Raw genomic sequence first — 15,267 nt, 5'->3', positions numbered from 1 at the left:
GAATAGGACAGATTCTGGGTAGAGTTCAAAAGTAGAGCCAACAGAATTTCTTCATGGTTTAGATATGGGGACAAAGAAAGAAGGGCCTCCATGGTTTCGGGCCTGAATGATTGGGAGGACAGTGTTATCATCAAGTGAGATGGAAAGACTATGAGTAGAGCAGATTTGGGGTGTGGGGGGTGTGGGGGAGATGAGGTGTTGAGTTTAGATGGTAAGTCTCTGTAAGGGGGAATGTCCAAGAGGCCACTGGGTATAAAAATATGGAGTTCCCAGGACATGTGTGAGCTAGAGGACAATATCCTTGGGAATCATTAGCATACAGATGGCATCTGAAGCTAAGGAATGGGTGAGCTCACCAAGGCAATAAATGGACAAAGAGGAGGTCCAAGACTGTCCAGGGGCGCTCCTATATCAGTAGGTGAAGGAGACAAGCAAGAGCCAGTGAAGAATTTGTTGAAAAAGTGACCCGTGAGGCAGAAGAGAAATTAAAAGATTGCAAAGCATTTCAAATGCTGCTCAAATAAGGGTTCTGGGGTCAATAAGCAGACAAGGGAGGATGGACACTGGTTAGCATTGTGGAGGTCAGCACACCGGGGGCCTAGGTAAGAGCCATCACGGAGGGATGTCTTAAGAGAGAAACTGAAGCAAAGTCTTGGAGACTAGGAGGGAAGAATGCTTTTTGAGGAGTTTTGCAGCAAAGGGACTAAGAGAGATGGGTGGTGGTTAACTGGGGAAGTGAGAGATAAAAAAAGGTTATTTTTTCTTTTGAGATGGAATAAATAGCAGTATGTTTGTATGCTGATGGTGAGCCAGGCCAATCCACTGTGATCATTAACATTCGTTCTCAAGGTACCAAGATGGCAGCAGATGGCACAGCGGGGAAGTCGCGCCAGCACTGCCGGGACAACGCGCTCCCCTGCTGTCCCATTGGGGGACGTAATCTGGTCGATTCTGCTACCTGGAATCCCTGCCTCTCCAACCTCGTCACCGACTCAGGAAGTTTATGGTTAAAATATAAACATTCTGGGTCAGCATGACCTCAGAGAACAATGATCATAATTAAGGTGGCCCCCATCACACACCAAGAGGCGTTCACCCCCATTAGGAAGCATGTGGCTTGGGAGTTTCAAAATTACAGACTGAGCAGAAACCATGAAATGCAAATCTGTGCTAGGAAAGCCTATTTTACAAGAAAAAAAAAATCAGAGAGAAAGAATAAATTTTAGCCCTTTGACCCTACTCTTCAAAGAACTTGTAGCCTGGGAAACCAAAGCACATTTTGGCTGCTTCTTCACCAAGAGGCAGGATTACAAAGAGAAAAAAACCCAGAAATGCGCTGTGGCTATCTGCGTGTTGGAAGGTTCTGCATACGTCAGCTGGAACTCAGAGTCTACATTTTAGCACCCTCCCCACCCATCTGCCAGCGCATGCCTGTCCTCCTACACACCTAACATTCCTACTCGGATGCTGTCTGTTCGGTTCCTCCCTCCCAGGGGTCCAATATCATCGCTGTCTTTCCCTCTCTCTCCTTACAAAAACCAGTGCTCAAAAAACAATGCCAGACGGAATGCTGGCTTAGAGCCGGTTGTTTTGTATTAGTTCTCATTCTCCAAATGAAGAAACCAAGTCTATCAAGGTGAAGTGAAATGTCCAAAAGCCAAGAGCCCATTAGTGCGAAAACTCCAAGAAAAATGTTTTGATCGACTCCTTTACCTTGCGATGTACCGATTGCCCTGTCCTCTGACCAAGGTCCCTTCTAACAGAAGCCGCGGCCCTGAGCCCAGGGACTAGATAACGTTAAGGGGGAAGGGAGGGGCCGCAGTAGGGGGAGGATGTTGTTGTTCCAGCTAGAGGCCACCTGCTCAGGAGCTCCCGGGTTTGTCCACTCCAGGGGTTCTCAACAGGGGATGACTTTATGCCCCCTTCCCCTGCTGGGGACATTCGGCAGTATCTGGAGACATTTTTGGTGGTCACAACTAGGGGAAAGGCACTACTGGCCTCTAGTAGGCAGCAGCCAGGGGTCCAGCTGAACCTCCCACAGTGCACGGCACCCCACCCCCACCCCCCGCCATTTATATAACCCCAGATGGCGAACCCAAACCAGACACTCTGGCTCACTCTAAAGGAGGAAGAATGGAAGAGAGGAGAGAACGTTACCAAAAGTTGGCTCTGGAGTAGTGTTCCATGTAGAGCTGTTCGTCAGAAAAGGGGGCCAAGTGGATGTCGCCGAATGTCGGGAACATCATTCCTAAGGAGCAAGAGACAACAGACCCAGACGCTGACGAGCGCCGCCTTCCGACTGCAGGGGACACTCACCCGCCACCGGACCAACGCCACTCTCTCGTCCTATTTCAGTTATTACCCAAGAGGCTGAAATACAATTTTGCCTCTAAGCAAGGATTAAAAAAATTAGGCAGCAGATTGGAGGAAAAAGAAGAATCCTAGCGCAGTCACAGAGCTATGTTATGAGAAAAGCTCGCGGAGTTTTAGGAGAGGCATTTAACCCGGCGTCCTGTCTTCTCTGCTGTCAGCTTTTTCCTTTCCGTACGCCCTGGGCTGGGAATTCTGCGCACTTTCTTCATTTTTAAAAAATCCTATTTATTGTTAAAACAGCTCTGAAGATAATTCACCCCCCGTCATTCTATCCCATTGTCATTTCCATTCTGAGACTCCGTCCATGGGTAATCATGCTAACGATCTTCTTCAGTGCTGCTGGAGGCTCTGCTTCTCGGGGCGGAGGGGTGGCGGTCGCCATCCTCCTCGCTGGGACACCCACTCTTGTTTGTTGTTCCTGACCTTCCCAGTCACCAGGGGGAAGGAAAGGCAGGTTCCGTAGTGGGCAGGCAAACACCTAGCCTGGCATGCCTGAAGCCCAGCGTTCCAAAATGGGCCAACACAGCGATCAATGTTATTATTCTTGTCATTTCTAGGGAGACTCTTTCTCATAGTCTTTAATGATCCGGCACATAAAAGAAAGATGAACTACTCACCCTACTTCAGAAGTGAGTATCACCTTAGAAACTGGAGGTGCTGTCACAAAAGTTAACACCTAAAATTTCTTGATCAAAATTAATTTAAGATTTTGCCATGATCTTTTCTATGGGTTTTCCCTGTATTGATTCATTTAATCCTCATCATAAAATACAGTAAGTTCTATTATTACACCCCCACTTTACAAATGGGTAAACTAAGAAACAGGGAACTTGAAGTGACTCAGCCATAGTCACAGAGCTAGTGTGTGGAAGGGCAAATCCAGGCGCGGAGCCTCATCTGTGAGGCCACAGCCCACACGCTAACTATGTTCCCTTTGATGCCTGTTTAAATAGAACAGATTGGCTGTTTTTCTTTACTTTTTAAAAAAGATTTTATTTATTTATTTGACAGAGATCACAAGTAGGCAGAGAGGCAGGCAGAGAGAGAGGGAGAAGCAGGCTCCCCACTGAGCAGTGAGCCCCACGCGGGCCTCAACCCTGGGACCCTGGGACCATGACCTGAGCTGGAGGCAAAGCCTCAAACACTCAACTAACTGAACTTCTAGTAGGTAGAACACCCAGAACAGACCGTTTTGTTTAGGGTATTTTCAAAAATGGAGAAAAAGCACGATTGTTAACAACATTCACATGTGCCCACCTGAATCTCATGCACAGGTTTCAAAACAATAATGACTGCCTAGTGAGTTCTTAATTTTAAGACAGAAGGATATTAAACAATCTTAGGAAAGCAACATGTATCAGGATTCGTGTAAACGTGGGAAGCTCCCGAGGTGCTCTGAACCTCAAGCCTAACAGGAATTCCAAGGATCTAAAACGGAGGGGAGGAGGGCATCAAAGGTCAAAATACAAGAAAAATTCTCATAGTTGAAGAAGAGGAATCTTCTGATTAAACATTCTCACTCCATGCCCAAGACAAGAATTTTAAAAGCTTCACAGTAAGGCTAGAAATAAATCAATATACTAAAAGCATTCAGAGGGGAAAATGCTGTCACTCTAAAGGATCGGGAGTCAGAAGGCCACTGGACCACTCAACGGCAACACTGGAAACCAGAAACCAAAGAGAGAGGTCTTAAAAACACTGATTAAAAATTGCGTCCAAGTTCCAATTCTCTACCCTGCAAAATGGTAATACAAAGGGTCCATAAAAAGTTAACTTCTCAAGTACTTTTTCTCCAAAAGCTAAGGAACAGGGAACTTGAAGTGTCTTGGTCACAGTCATAGAGCTAGTAAGTAGAAGGGCAAATCCAGGGCCGGAGCCTCATCTGTGAGGCCACAGATGAAGAGGGCACAGAGAGAAGAGGCGAGAAAATGATGACGGGAAGTCAAATATGGCGGGCGTGAGGCGGAGCTGGAGAAGAACCACAGCACGTCGGGGAGAAGGGAACAGAGCATCCACAGGAGGAAGGCTCCTACTGACTAAATATTGATAGGATCTGTTAGTCTCCTTAGAGCATGGAAATAATTAGTCACGAGCATATCAAAAACCAAGCTAGTGAAAACTAACTCTGAGAAAAACAAAAGGTTTCATGAGAAAATTGAAAATCTCATGCACCCACTTTGCCACCTGGCTCAGCTCAGAACGATATGTACATTGTCACAATAACCTAAGCACTGATTACGGATTCGACCAAATGATGATCTCGGTCCATATTTCTTTATATTCAATTGGGTCCTGAAAGCCCTTGAAGTTAGAGATTTGGGCACATTTGCAGCAACATCATCTGATGGCAAAATCTGACCTGAACTGACACGAGTTTCTTTACAGTCTTTATTTATCCCCTTTGGTATCCATATTCATATGGTTTGTTGCCGAAATACGATGTGTTTCGTCACACGGTGGGGCCTCAGACTCCACTGCAGGCAGTAAGCAATCCGCAGCAGAGGAGTCTATCACCTTTCCCAAGTCCTTCAGATTCTCGATTCAGAAATCTACCTGGCCTCGAGGGTCTGGGAAAGGAACTGAGGACCTGCATGAATACATGGAGAAGACAGGGGCGGGGAACAAGAGCACCCCCAGCAGGGAAGAAAATGCTGTGCAGGAGAGCACACTTCTCAACCGGCGAGCAACGAAAATAGCCGTATGACAATTTTGTATCAAAATATGCCGGTAAGTAAGGGGAAGAAGTCCCAAACGGAAGGGAGAGGGAAAGCCTTCAGGGAGGGTAGTAGTCTCAGGACAGGGAGAGCTGGGGCAAAACGGGGTTACTATTTTTCATTAGAAGTCTTTATGTCATTATTCGGCGTTGTAAATTACATCTTATTTTGGTGGAAAATAAAAATAACTAGAAAAAATAGGGACGCCTGGGTGGCTCAGTTGCTTGGATGTCTGCCTTTGGCTCAGGTCATGATCTTGGGGTCCTGGGATCCAGCCCCTCTCTGTCTGTTGCTCCCCCGGCTTGTGCGCTCGCGCTCTCTCTCTCTCTCTGATAAATAAATAAATAAAATCTTAAAAAAAAAAAAACTGGAAAAAATCAAGCCTCCTGCCCTCAGGAACACACGGGTTAAAAAGAAGATAGAATCAGTATTCATTTCTCCTTGTCTAAAGATACACAGCCCAGTAAAAGTTTCATACCTATTACAAATACTTGGGAGGGGAAGGAGTGGGAGATATTAAGCCTAGATATTCAGTTTGGAGGTGCCCCCACAGATGCACATGAATTAAGCATGTTCAGAATCTCACCAACAGCCAAGTACCTAGACATTTTGAAAAAAAAAAAAATCCAGACAAAAATATAAAAATTCCTTCTGAGGGGCACTGAGTAGGAAATCCAACTGGTCCTTTATGATCTCACTTCCACAGTTCAATTTCATCGCATAAACACAAAGCTTCCGAGACCATCCTGGGCTGTTTCACCATCGGCATGCGAATGCAGTTTCTGACATTAAGTACATTTTGTCTATTTATTTATTTTTGCATGAGGTTTTTTTCAAGAGTCCATCTCTGAATCCCTATATTCTGAAGCATGCAGGGAATTACGGATGAGCCCGCACTGCTGTGCGTATAGTGCTTGACGTGCTGAATCAGAGCTGCCCTGGTGGTCACCGTTTTGTCCCCGCTGGCTACCAAGGCGGGGAGACACATCCTGGGTAAGGTGCCACAATTCTAATGGGAGCTGCCACTTTTAAAACTGACCAATTACTTTCTGTATTTTACTTGAAAAACCATTCTGTGAAAATGTGTCCCCTCTCCCTAGTAAGGGGTGGAAAAACAGTGTGTGTGCGCAGGAGTCAGGAGTGTGGGCTTCAGGGTCAGAGAGACCTGGGTTCAAATCCCTGCTCTGTCATTTACCAGAGGTGTGTCCCTGCCGAGTTGTTTTCTCCCGCTGTGCCTCAATTTTCCCTTTGTAAACTGGGGGTGGGAATGGTGCCTCCAGGGAAGTCAGGTGTCAGTCTAGGTACTGTTGATATTTGGGGCTGGATAACTCTTGGATGGGGTAGGGGTCTGTCTTGTACCCTGAAGGATGTTTATCAGCACACCTGGCTTTTTTTCCCCACTGGATGACAATATTACCCATCCTGCACTGTAACAACTCAAAATGTCTCCAGACGCCACCAAATGTCCCCTGTGGAAGGAATATAACATCACCAAGAACCTCAGGACTGACCTTCCAAATACATTAAAAACTTCCATCACTCACCCTTGGGAAGTTTTCCACAAATTAATGTACGCAGATTGCTTAGCACATGTAGATACTTGAAAAGCACAGAAAGAATACTGGATATGTACTGATGTATATGTGTATGTACTGATCATGTATATGTACATGTACTGATCATAGGGAAAGGGAGACACGGTAGGAGAGGAATACGTCGGAAAGAACGAGCAGGTCTCAGAGAGTTTCTCATGTTATAGAAAGCCAACACTTAAAGGGGCTTGAGGGATCACTTTTCTTAGAGATTATTTTTAAAATCCAGATGAGAAAACTTAAGTCAACAGGTCAAGTGGTAGGTGAAGTTCACTTTGAGGAAGACAGTGATAGAAACGGGACAGAAACACATAACTCTGAACTGGTCCTCTGTACCATATTTAATACCATGCAGTACACAACCCACACCTACAACTTCATGGCTGGAGACTAGCTCATCTCTTGTGAAAGATTAAGATGAGAAAATTTTTAAAAATGGTACAATAGAAGTGCCCTGTCTTCCTTTCCATCCAAAATTAAATATGGGGAAAGGAGGAGGAAAAACTCTTCGGAATCAGGAATTGGCCAACTCACCATTGGCTTTCAGCCATTTTTTGGAATGAAGGTAACTCTCCAGCATCCTTTCATTGAAGAGCATGTATCCCATCGGTTCGGAAATGATCACATCCACAGCCTCAGGAAGAGAGATGTCTTCAATTTTCCCTGGCACAACAATGATCTTGTCGCAAAGGTGGTTATTTTTCACCAGCATCTGAAGAAGATAAAACAGGGGATCGGGACTGTCACACAGACTTTGTGGAAAAAAATCAGTTTTACAGATTGAGGGTTGACATAGTGATAGGGAGGAGAGGGAAGTGACATATCTATGTCTCTAAAATGCCTTAAAAAATAACCTGATTTTTCTTATTGTCCACATATTTCATGTTGACTACAGATAACTTAGTAGATACACAAATGAAAGATATAAAAACATCCATAACTGTACCCCATACAAATAATAACTTTTGATACTTTGATGTCTACCCCTCCAGACTCTTTACACAAACACACACATGAGTGTGTGCATGTGTGTGTGCATATATATATGTGCATGCAGTGCTGGGGAACTGTTTTTTAACAGTTTGAGGGTTTTTAAATGAAAGGTGTCTGTTTATTTCCCATCATCCTACCTGGAATGAAGATGCCTAAAATCAATGGACAGTAATCGTGCAAAATTAATGATCCTGATCCTCATTAAATTATCCTTTGGTCTTTTGATTCCAAAAATAAATAATAGCATTTTCATTTCATTTTCTTTAGAAGTACATTTTACAGTTATGTACTCATTTTTCTTTGATGTCCTCTGCACTCTATTTAATAATTTTGAATTCCCTTAAAACTGGGACTTTGAAGAGATAAGTATTTATTGTATTTCTAATATATTTCTTCTTAATGCCAAATATGAGAAAGAGATTGCATTATTACATTTATGTCTTTCTACTGCCTGAAAAACATATTTCCTAATAAACCTCTTGAATGCACCAGCATAAATATACCCAGCACACTTTGTTTGAGCTGTGGCTCCCTGAGCCTCCTAGAGGTTTGCTCGTTGTATTTACACAAAGAGACCTTCCATTTTGTATTTTCATAACTCAATCCCTTTCTTCAACATAAACGCAGCATGCCACGCATTTGTCATGAATCAGTTGTATCTTTTCCATTTCTGATCACTTCTTCACAGAGCTAGGGTTCCTTTCACTTTGAGCCCCAAATTCTAGGGTGCTCCTTACCAACCCATGCCCCACAAGCTTATTAAATGTCTTTTCTACTTATGCTTAAAAAAAAAAAAAAAACGCATGAATCTCTGACCTAAGGAAAAACAATGGAAGAACAGTGTTTGAACATGTCATCCACTGTCAACCTTGACCCTTGCCCAAAGACTCCCAGAATTCTGCTCTATCATCTTGCCACTCAGGGAGGTCTAGTTCATGGGGCTGGTGGGGTTCACCACTATGGAGACAAAGCCTAAAGGTTAAAGATTTTGGCGCCCTGCTCTTCTCTGCACATTCTGTTCTCAGGAGGATCCACTCATTGGCACAGCTCTGCTGGGGCTCCAACGTGGATAGGTGCCCAACCACAGCCTTCGGTTCTCTGACTCACCTGAGCTCCTTCATCACCGGACTTTTCCACCACCACGCTTTTTCATCTCAATATCAACAAGCAAGGAGCCCACCTCAGCTTCTTCTAGAAAACTAACCATTCCCCTAGGCTTTCTTAAAACTTCTATACAATCTTTTATTTCCTTGAATTCCTTTTTGGTCATGAATATGATAATTGTCAATATCCTAGGGGCAGAGTTGCTTCCCACAGACAATTAGTGACTATGTTTTCTTTTCTACCTTCCATATGTCTCATTTCCACCTTCTCCTTTCTGCCTGCATCAACTTGTCTAGTTCTTAATAGCTTCCAATATGGAATTTAAAAATAACCCTTATATAATAAAAAGAATAATAGTAGTGTCTACTTCATAGACCTCCTTGAGGAAAAAAAAAAACAAGACGAAGCATATTAAGGACTATGTAAGTGTTAAAATTATTATTACTCTCTCTTATTTTTATTAAATAAACTAAAAAAGAGAAATTAACTGAAAAAGAGAAATGCAGATGAGCAAACACATGAAAATAAAGATCATTTATATTGCCCTATCCAGATGTAGGCAAAGCATATGCTCTAGTAGACATGTGAGTATATCTCTGTTTATAAAAACATTTGGCAGCTTGAGATATTTGAGCTGGGGGTTCGGGCCACAGTAGATCCTGAGTCACTCCATGGGAAAAAAGGACATTGGTATCTCAGTGCTGGCATACCTCTTAGGAAGTTCTGTAGTAAATATCATTCCATAAAGTTTTTTACAACAAAATTTCTACCAGCTATATAGTATTTCATAAAAATATCTTGATTCATTTCATCAACACCATGTTACTGAACAATCTGGTTATATTAAATTTTTCATTATGACAATAGTGCATTGACAAACAATGTAGTTAAATATGGAAGCAGACTTTGCATTGTTTCCTTCAAATTTAAAGAGGATAGAAACTGGAAAGATTTCTTTTTTTTTTAAATTTTTTATTTTTTCAGCATAACAGTATTCATTATTTTTTCACCACACCCAGTGCTCCATGCCATCCGTGCCCTCTATAATACCCACCACCTGGATCCCCCAACCTCCCACCCACTCCCCTTCAAAACCCTCAGATTGTTTTTCAGAGTCCATAGTCTCTCATGGTTCATCTCCCCTTCCAATTTCCCTCAACTCCCTTCTCCTCTCTAACTCCCCATGTCCTCCAGGCTATTTGTTATGCTCCACAAATAAGTGAAATGATATAATTGACTCTCTCTGCTTGACTTATTTCACTCAGCATAATCTCTTCCAGTCCCGTCAATATTGCTACAAAAGTTGGGTATTCGTCCTTTCTGATGGAGGCATAATACTCCGTAGTGTATAAGGACCACATCTTCCTTATCCATTCATCCGTTGAAGGGCATCTTGGTTCTTTCCACAGTTTGGCAACCATGGCCATTGCTGCTATGAACATTGGGGTCCAGATGGAAAGATTTCTGATACACACTGCTCCACGGACTACCACAAAGGGATTCCATGTCTAGATTTTAAGCTCCTCCTAAATTCTACTTGTGGGGTATGAGACTGTCTACTTGTTCATGTATAAAACCACTCATCCACTTGGACCAGAAAGCTGGAAGGGGAGCTTTTCTAAGTTTTGCTGGAAGGACCAATATGAATGGACATCCAATTGAGCATGGTATTCCCCTATACCACTAATTTACAGAAAATAATTCTAGGCTACTGAATCCCCAGGAACATCAGAGATATAACAAGGCTTTGGAGAGAGGATTGTGTGAGCTGTCAGAAGGGCAATTTGAGATTCAAAGGAAAGAATTCTGAGCCTCATCATTTTCACTGGCAAAGAAGGAAATAGCACGTTTTTGGAAGTGGGCACAGAGGCCTGGTTGTAAGTCACTGCCTCACATGACTTCATTTACTGTGGGCCACGTTCAAAGAACACTAGATCAGGAATCTGAAGATAGGAATTCTAGTTCTGCCTTTACCACCAAAGAGCTGGGTGACCTTGGGAAAGTCACTTAAACCCTATAAATTTTGGTCTCCCTCCTTGCAAAATGAAAGTTTAAAACTGGAGTTGCTCTCAGACTTCTTCAAGTGCTCATATTTTATGAATGGAAGAAAGCCAAATTTCCCCCCAAATATATTCCTGGAGTCGGTGAACATAGGAGCTTCATGATCAAATAATTTTGGAACTCCTCTATAATATATATCCCACTTACGAATTCAGAATCCATTAGCATATTAATTGCTTTGAAGAATTTTACAGAAAAGAAAACTGTTTGGCTTGGTTAAATCAAAGACAAGCAGTCTTATCTGGTTGCTTTGCAGTTCTTTTTTCACTGAACATTAATTTATCTCCTGCAGATCAATCTTTGGGAAACAAGGAAAGGAGTTCATTTGATAATCCTAAATTTGAATATAATTCTTTGACAAAGATGTCTGAGAAACAGCACATATACTCAACAAATAATAGGTCTAAGCCATGAGAACAGCTAATTCTGAATACCAGATACTCTATTCTCTGAGGCAACATTGCTGCCTTCCTTCACTTTTGGCTACCAACATTCTCAGGACACAAAATTTTGTGCTAGCCTGCCGTTTCGTACACCATTCTTCCAAAACTGAAACTCAGTAGAACTATCCTTTCCGGTGGAAAAAATGAGCCTCAATATATCCCTCCACATGCTGAAAAAGGGTTGCTAACCAGAGGCAGGCTCTGTCATCCACCATGTTCACTGCTGTACAGATTCTCCCTGTGTGACCTAGTCCTTCTCCAAGAGTTCAGGAAAGAGGGAGTCTCAACTAACAGCTCATCTCCTCGGACACCGTCAAGGTATAAGCAAACCCACATGTTGTTTTGCTCCTGTCTCCTTGGAATGACATTGGTTTCAAAACCCGTCAGCAGTTCTGTCACTTTTATTAGTTGCTTACGCTGTGCGCGCGCGCACACACACACACACACACACACACCCCATGCAGGCACACCCATGTGCGCGTGCACACACACACATGCTGCACACACATGCACACCCTTTGGTTGTGGCAGCAGCAGAATCCATCCCTTTAGTATCACTAGAACTTCCAGGATAGAGAGGGTAATAATTTCACTTGGTACCCTGCCATTCCTGTCTCACTTAGGGGGTTTTTCATTGAGTTACATGTGTTAAATATGTGTTGCTTATTTGCCTGCTCAGTATGGAAGCTTACTTGGGCTTCAAAGCTAAACTATATGTGAGTATTTAATTATATTCTGCCTCAAAGAGGAGGGAAGAGCAAGTGTTTTGGAGGTGACAGTCTTGGGTGCTGGTGTTGGATTCTCCACCTGCTACCCGTATGACTGTGGCCAGGACACAAAATTTCTTCAAAGTCCTTTTATTCACCTATAAAATGAGAATAATAATAATAGCACCAATCCCTTCGGTGTCATTTCAGGATCAAATCAAAGGAGAAAGTACAGAGAAATATATCAAAGAGAACACAGCTGAAATTCAACAAGAGTTTAAAGACAAGATTAGGGGTGCCTGGGTGTCTCAGTGGGTTAAGCCTCTGCTTTCAGCTCAGGTCATATCTCAGGGTCCTGGGATCAAGCCCCACATTGGGCTCTCTTCTCAGCAGGGGGCCTGTTTCCCCCTTCCCCTCTGCCTGCCTCTCTGCTTACTTGTGATCTCTCTCTCTCCCTCTCTCTCTCTCTCAAATAAATAAAATAAAATCTTAAGAAAGAAAGAGAGAAAGAAATAAAGAAAGAAAGACAGACAAGATAATAAGGCAGTAGAACTGAGGTTAAATAAGAGATTTTAGGTGCAATAAAATAAGTCAAGAAGTAAAGCGACACAATTATGGAATCACACATAACTAATGTGCAGGAAGAAAATACTTTGCATTCAAATTATTTATAACCATTTGGCATCAATAAAGCTGAAGAAGTGCTCATTCTGTAACTCAGAAACATCACCACCTACAAATACACACTCCAGAGGAATATTTGAACACATACACAAGTTATACTACATTTTTTATAATAATATTGGTAATCGTAAGATGAAAATTTACAATAAGCCAGAAGTAACTACCAACAGGGAAATGAATGAATAAATAGTGGCATGTTCATACTTAGAATACTATTCAACAGTGAGAAAGAACCAGAGGTCCATGTGTTCACATAAGTTACTTTCAAAACAAAATTTTAGGGGGAAGAAAGCAGACTGCTGAAGAATATATAGTATGATTCCAGGATCTATAATGAACTCCTCAAACTCAACACACAAAAAACAGACAATCATATCAAAAAATGGGCAGAAGATATGAACAGACACTTCTCCAATCAAGACATACAAATGGCTATCAGACACATGAAAAAATATTCATCATCACTAGCCATAAGGGAGATTCAAATTCAAACCACATTAAGATATCAACTTACACCAGTTAGAATTGCCAAAATTAACAAGACAAGAAACAACATGTGTTGGAGGGGATGTGGAGAAAGGGGAACCCTCTTACACTCTTGGTGGGAATGCAAGTTGGTGCAGCCTCTTTGGAGAACAGTGTGGGGATTCCTCAAGAAATTAAAAATAGAGCTTCCCTATGACCCTGCCATTGAACTCCTGGGTATTTACCCCAAAGATACAGATGTCATGAAAAGAAGGGCCATCTGTACCCCAATGTTTATAGCAGCAGTAGCCATGGTCGCCAGACTGTGGAAGAACCAAGATACCCTTCAACAGACAAATGGATAAGGAAGATGTGGTCCATATATACTATACAGTATTATGCCTCCATCAGAAAGGATGAATACCCAACTTTTGTCGCAACATGGACGGGACTGGAAGAGATTATGCTGAGTGAAATAAGTCAAGCAGAGTGAGTCAATTATCATATGGTTTCACTTATTTGTGGAGCATAACAAATAGCATGGAGGACATGGGGAGTTAGAGAGGAGAAGGGATTTGGGGGAAATTGTAAGGGGAGGTGAACCATGAGAGACTATGGACTCTGAAAAACAATCTAAGGGGTTTGAAGTGGCAGGGGGGTGGGAGGTTGGGGTACTAGGTGGTGGGTATTATAGAGGGCACAGATTGCATGGAGCACTGGGTGTGGTGAAAAATTAATGAATACTGTTATGCTGAAAATTAAAAAAGTCAAATGTACTAAGAAATAAACTGTATTGATTAGGGTATACTAAATTATATTTTTAAACTTTTCTATGCTAACCACAAAATTAAGATGTTGGTAACTTCTGAGAGTGAAGGGAAGGCATGGAAGAGGGAAGAGGCAAGTAGGAATTTTAAATTGATCTAGTTCTTCCTCTGGGTTGTGGGGATACATGGGCTCATTTGGTTAGTACTCTTCACACCTCACGTTTGCACTGACCTCTTCTTTTGTATGCATGAAGGATTTAATAGCAGTAAGTTTTAAGTTATGCTAATAATAGAGAAGTTTGACATAGTCATAATGAATGCAGATTAAGTAAGGCAAACCGATTTCTGCGATCAGAAAGAAACCAATAGACATGGAAGACAGATGAAGACAAAGCAGCAATAAAGGAAATTATGCCTCAGAAGTATAGGAAAATAGAATGCAAAAAAGAAATCACTGAAAAAAAATCTCCCTGAAATGAAAGCCAATTCTGCTAACAGGAAAAATACACAGTGATCACAGGAAAATTTCATACAGTAATAGTAACATGGAAACACATTCTGCTCAAGATCTTGGATTTCAAGAAAAAAGAATGAATTCCATGGGCACTCATGCAGAAAAATAAGTCATCTTAAAAGTGAAAGACAATCAAGCTTGCATTAGACTCTTCTCTAGTCACACGCATTTTAAAGAAATTTTTATAAAATTCAGAAGAAAAAATATATGACCAGAAGAAGATTAAATCCAGAGAAAGTGCTAGTCGCATTTCCAACAGGAAAAAAAATCAGGGTATAAAGCACACATAAGCCCTTCTTCAAAAAATGGTTCATCAGAAAGAAAAAAAGAAATTACCATAATTGAGAGATGACTTAAATAAACAAAAGGGAATATGAACTTTTGGGACTTCATCAAAATAAAAACCTTCTGCACAGCAAAGGTAATAGTCAACAAAACAAAGAGGCATCCTATGAAATGGGAGAAGATTTTTGCAAATGACACTGCAGATAAAGAACTTCTCCCATCCAAGTACTAACTTCTCAAGCTCAAGACCCAAAAAACAATTAATCAAGTAAAAAAAAAAAAAAAATGGGCAGAAGACATGAACAGACATTTCCCCAAAGAAGACATACAAATGGCTAACAGACAGATGAAAAAATGTTCATCATCATTAGGCATCAGGGAGATTCAAATCAAAACCGCACTGAAATACCACCTTACACCAGTTAGAATCACCAAAATTAAAAAAGCAAGAAACAACAGATGTTGGAGATGATGTGGAGAAAGGGGAACCCTCTTATACTGTTGGTGGGAATGCAAGTTGGTACAGCCACTTTGGGAAACAGTGTGGAGGTTCCTCAAAAAGTTA

The 15,267-nt window shown here is 41.9% G+C and overlaps 1 protein-coding gene across 5 annotated transcripts in view; it reads right to left on the bottom strand.

The window, feature by feature from the left end:
* Nucleotides 1–15,267, bottom strand: part of LOC309845912 (histone-arginine methyltransferase CARM1-like) — a 262,210-nt gene that overhangs the window by 37,952 nt on the left and 208,991 nt on the right. For all 5 annotated transcript variants that reach the window (XM_082694419.1, XM_082694420.1, XM_082694421.1 and 2 more), the window contains exons 6-7: nucleotides 7,214–7,391; nucleotides 2,158–2,248 (exon numbers count right to left, since the gene is read on the bottom strand). In XM_082694419.1, the coding sequence (XP_082550545.1) occupies nucleotides 2,158–2,248; nucleotides 7,214–7,391 (269 nt within the window). The remainder of the gene's footprint in view (nucleotides 1–2,157; nucleotides 2,249–7,213; nucleotides 7,392–15,267) is intronic.

The sequence above is a fragment of the Mustela nivalis genome, assembly GCF_964662115.1.
Source record: "Mustela nivalis genome assembly, chromosome: 13".
NCBI classification, from domain to species: Eukaryota; Metazoa; Chordata; class Mammalia; order Carnivora; family Mustelidae; genus Mustela; species Mustela nivalis.
This window is presented reverse-complemented; position numbering and strand designations above follow the sequence as displayed.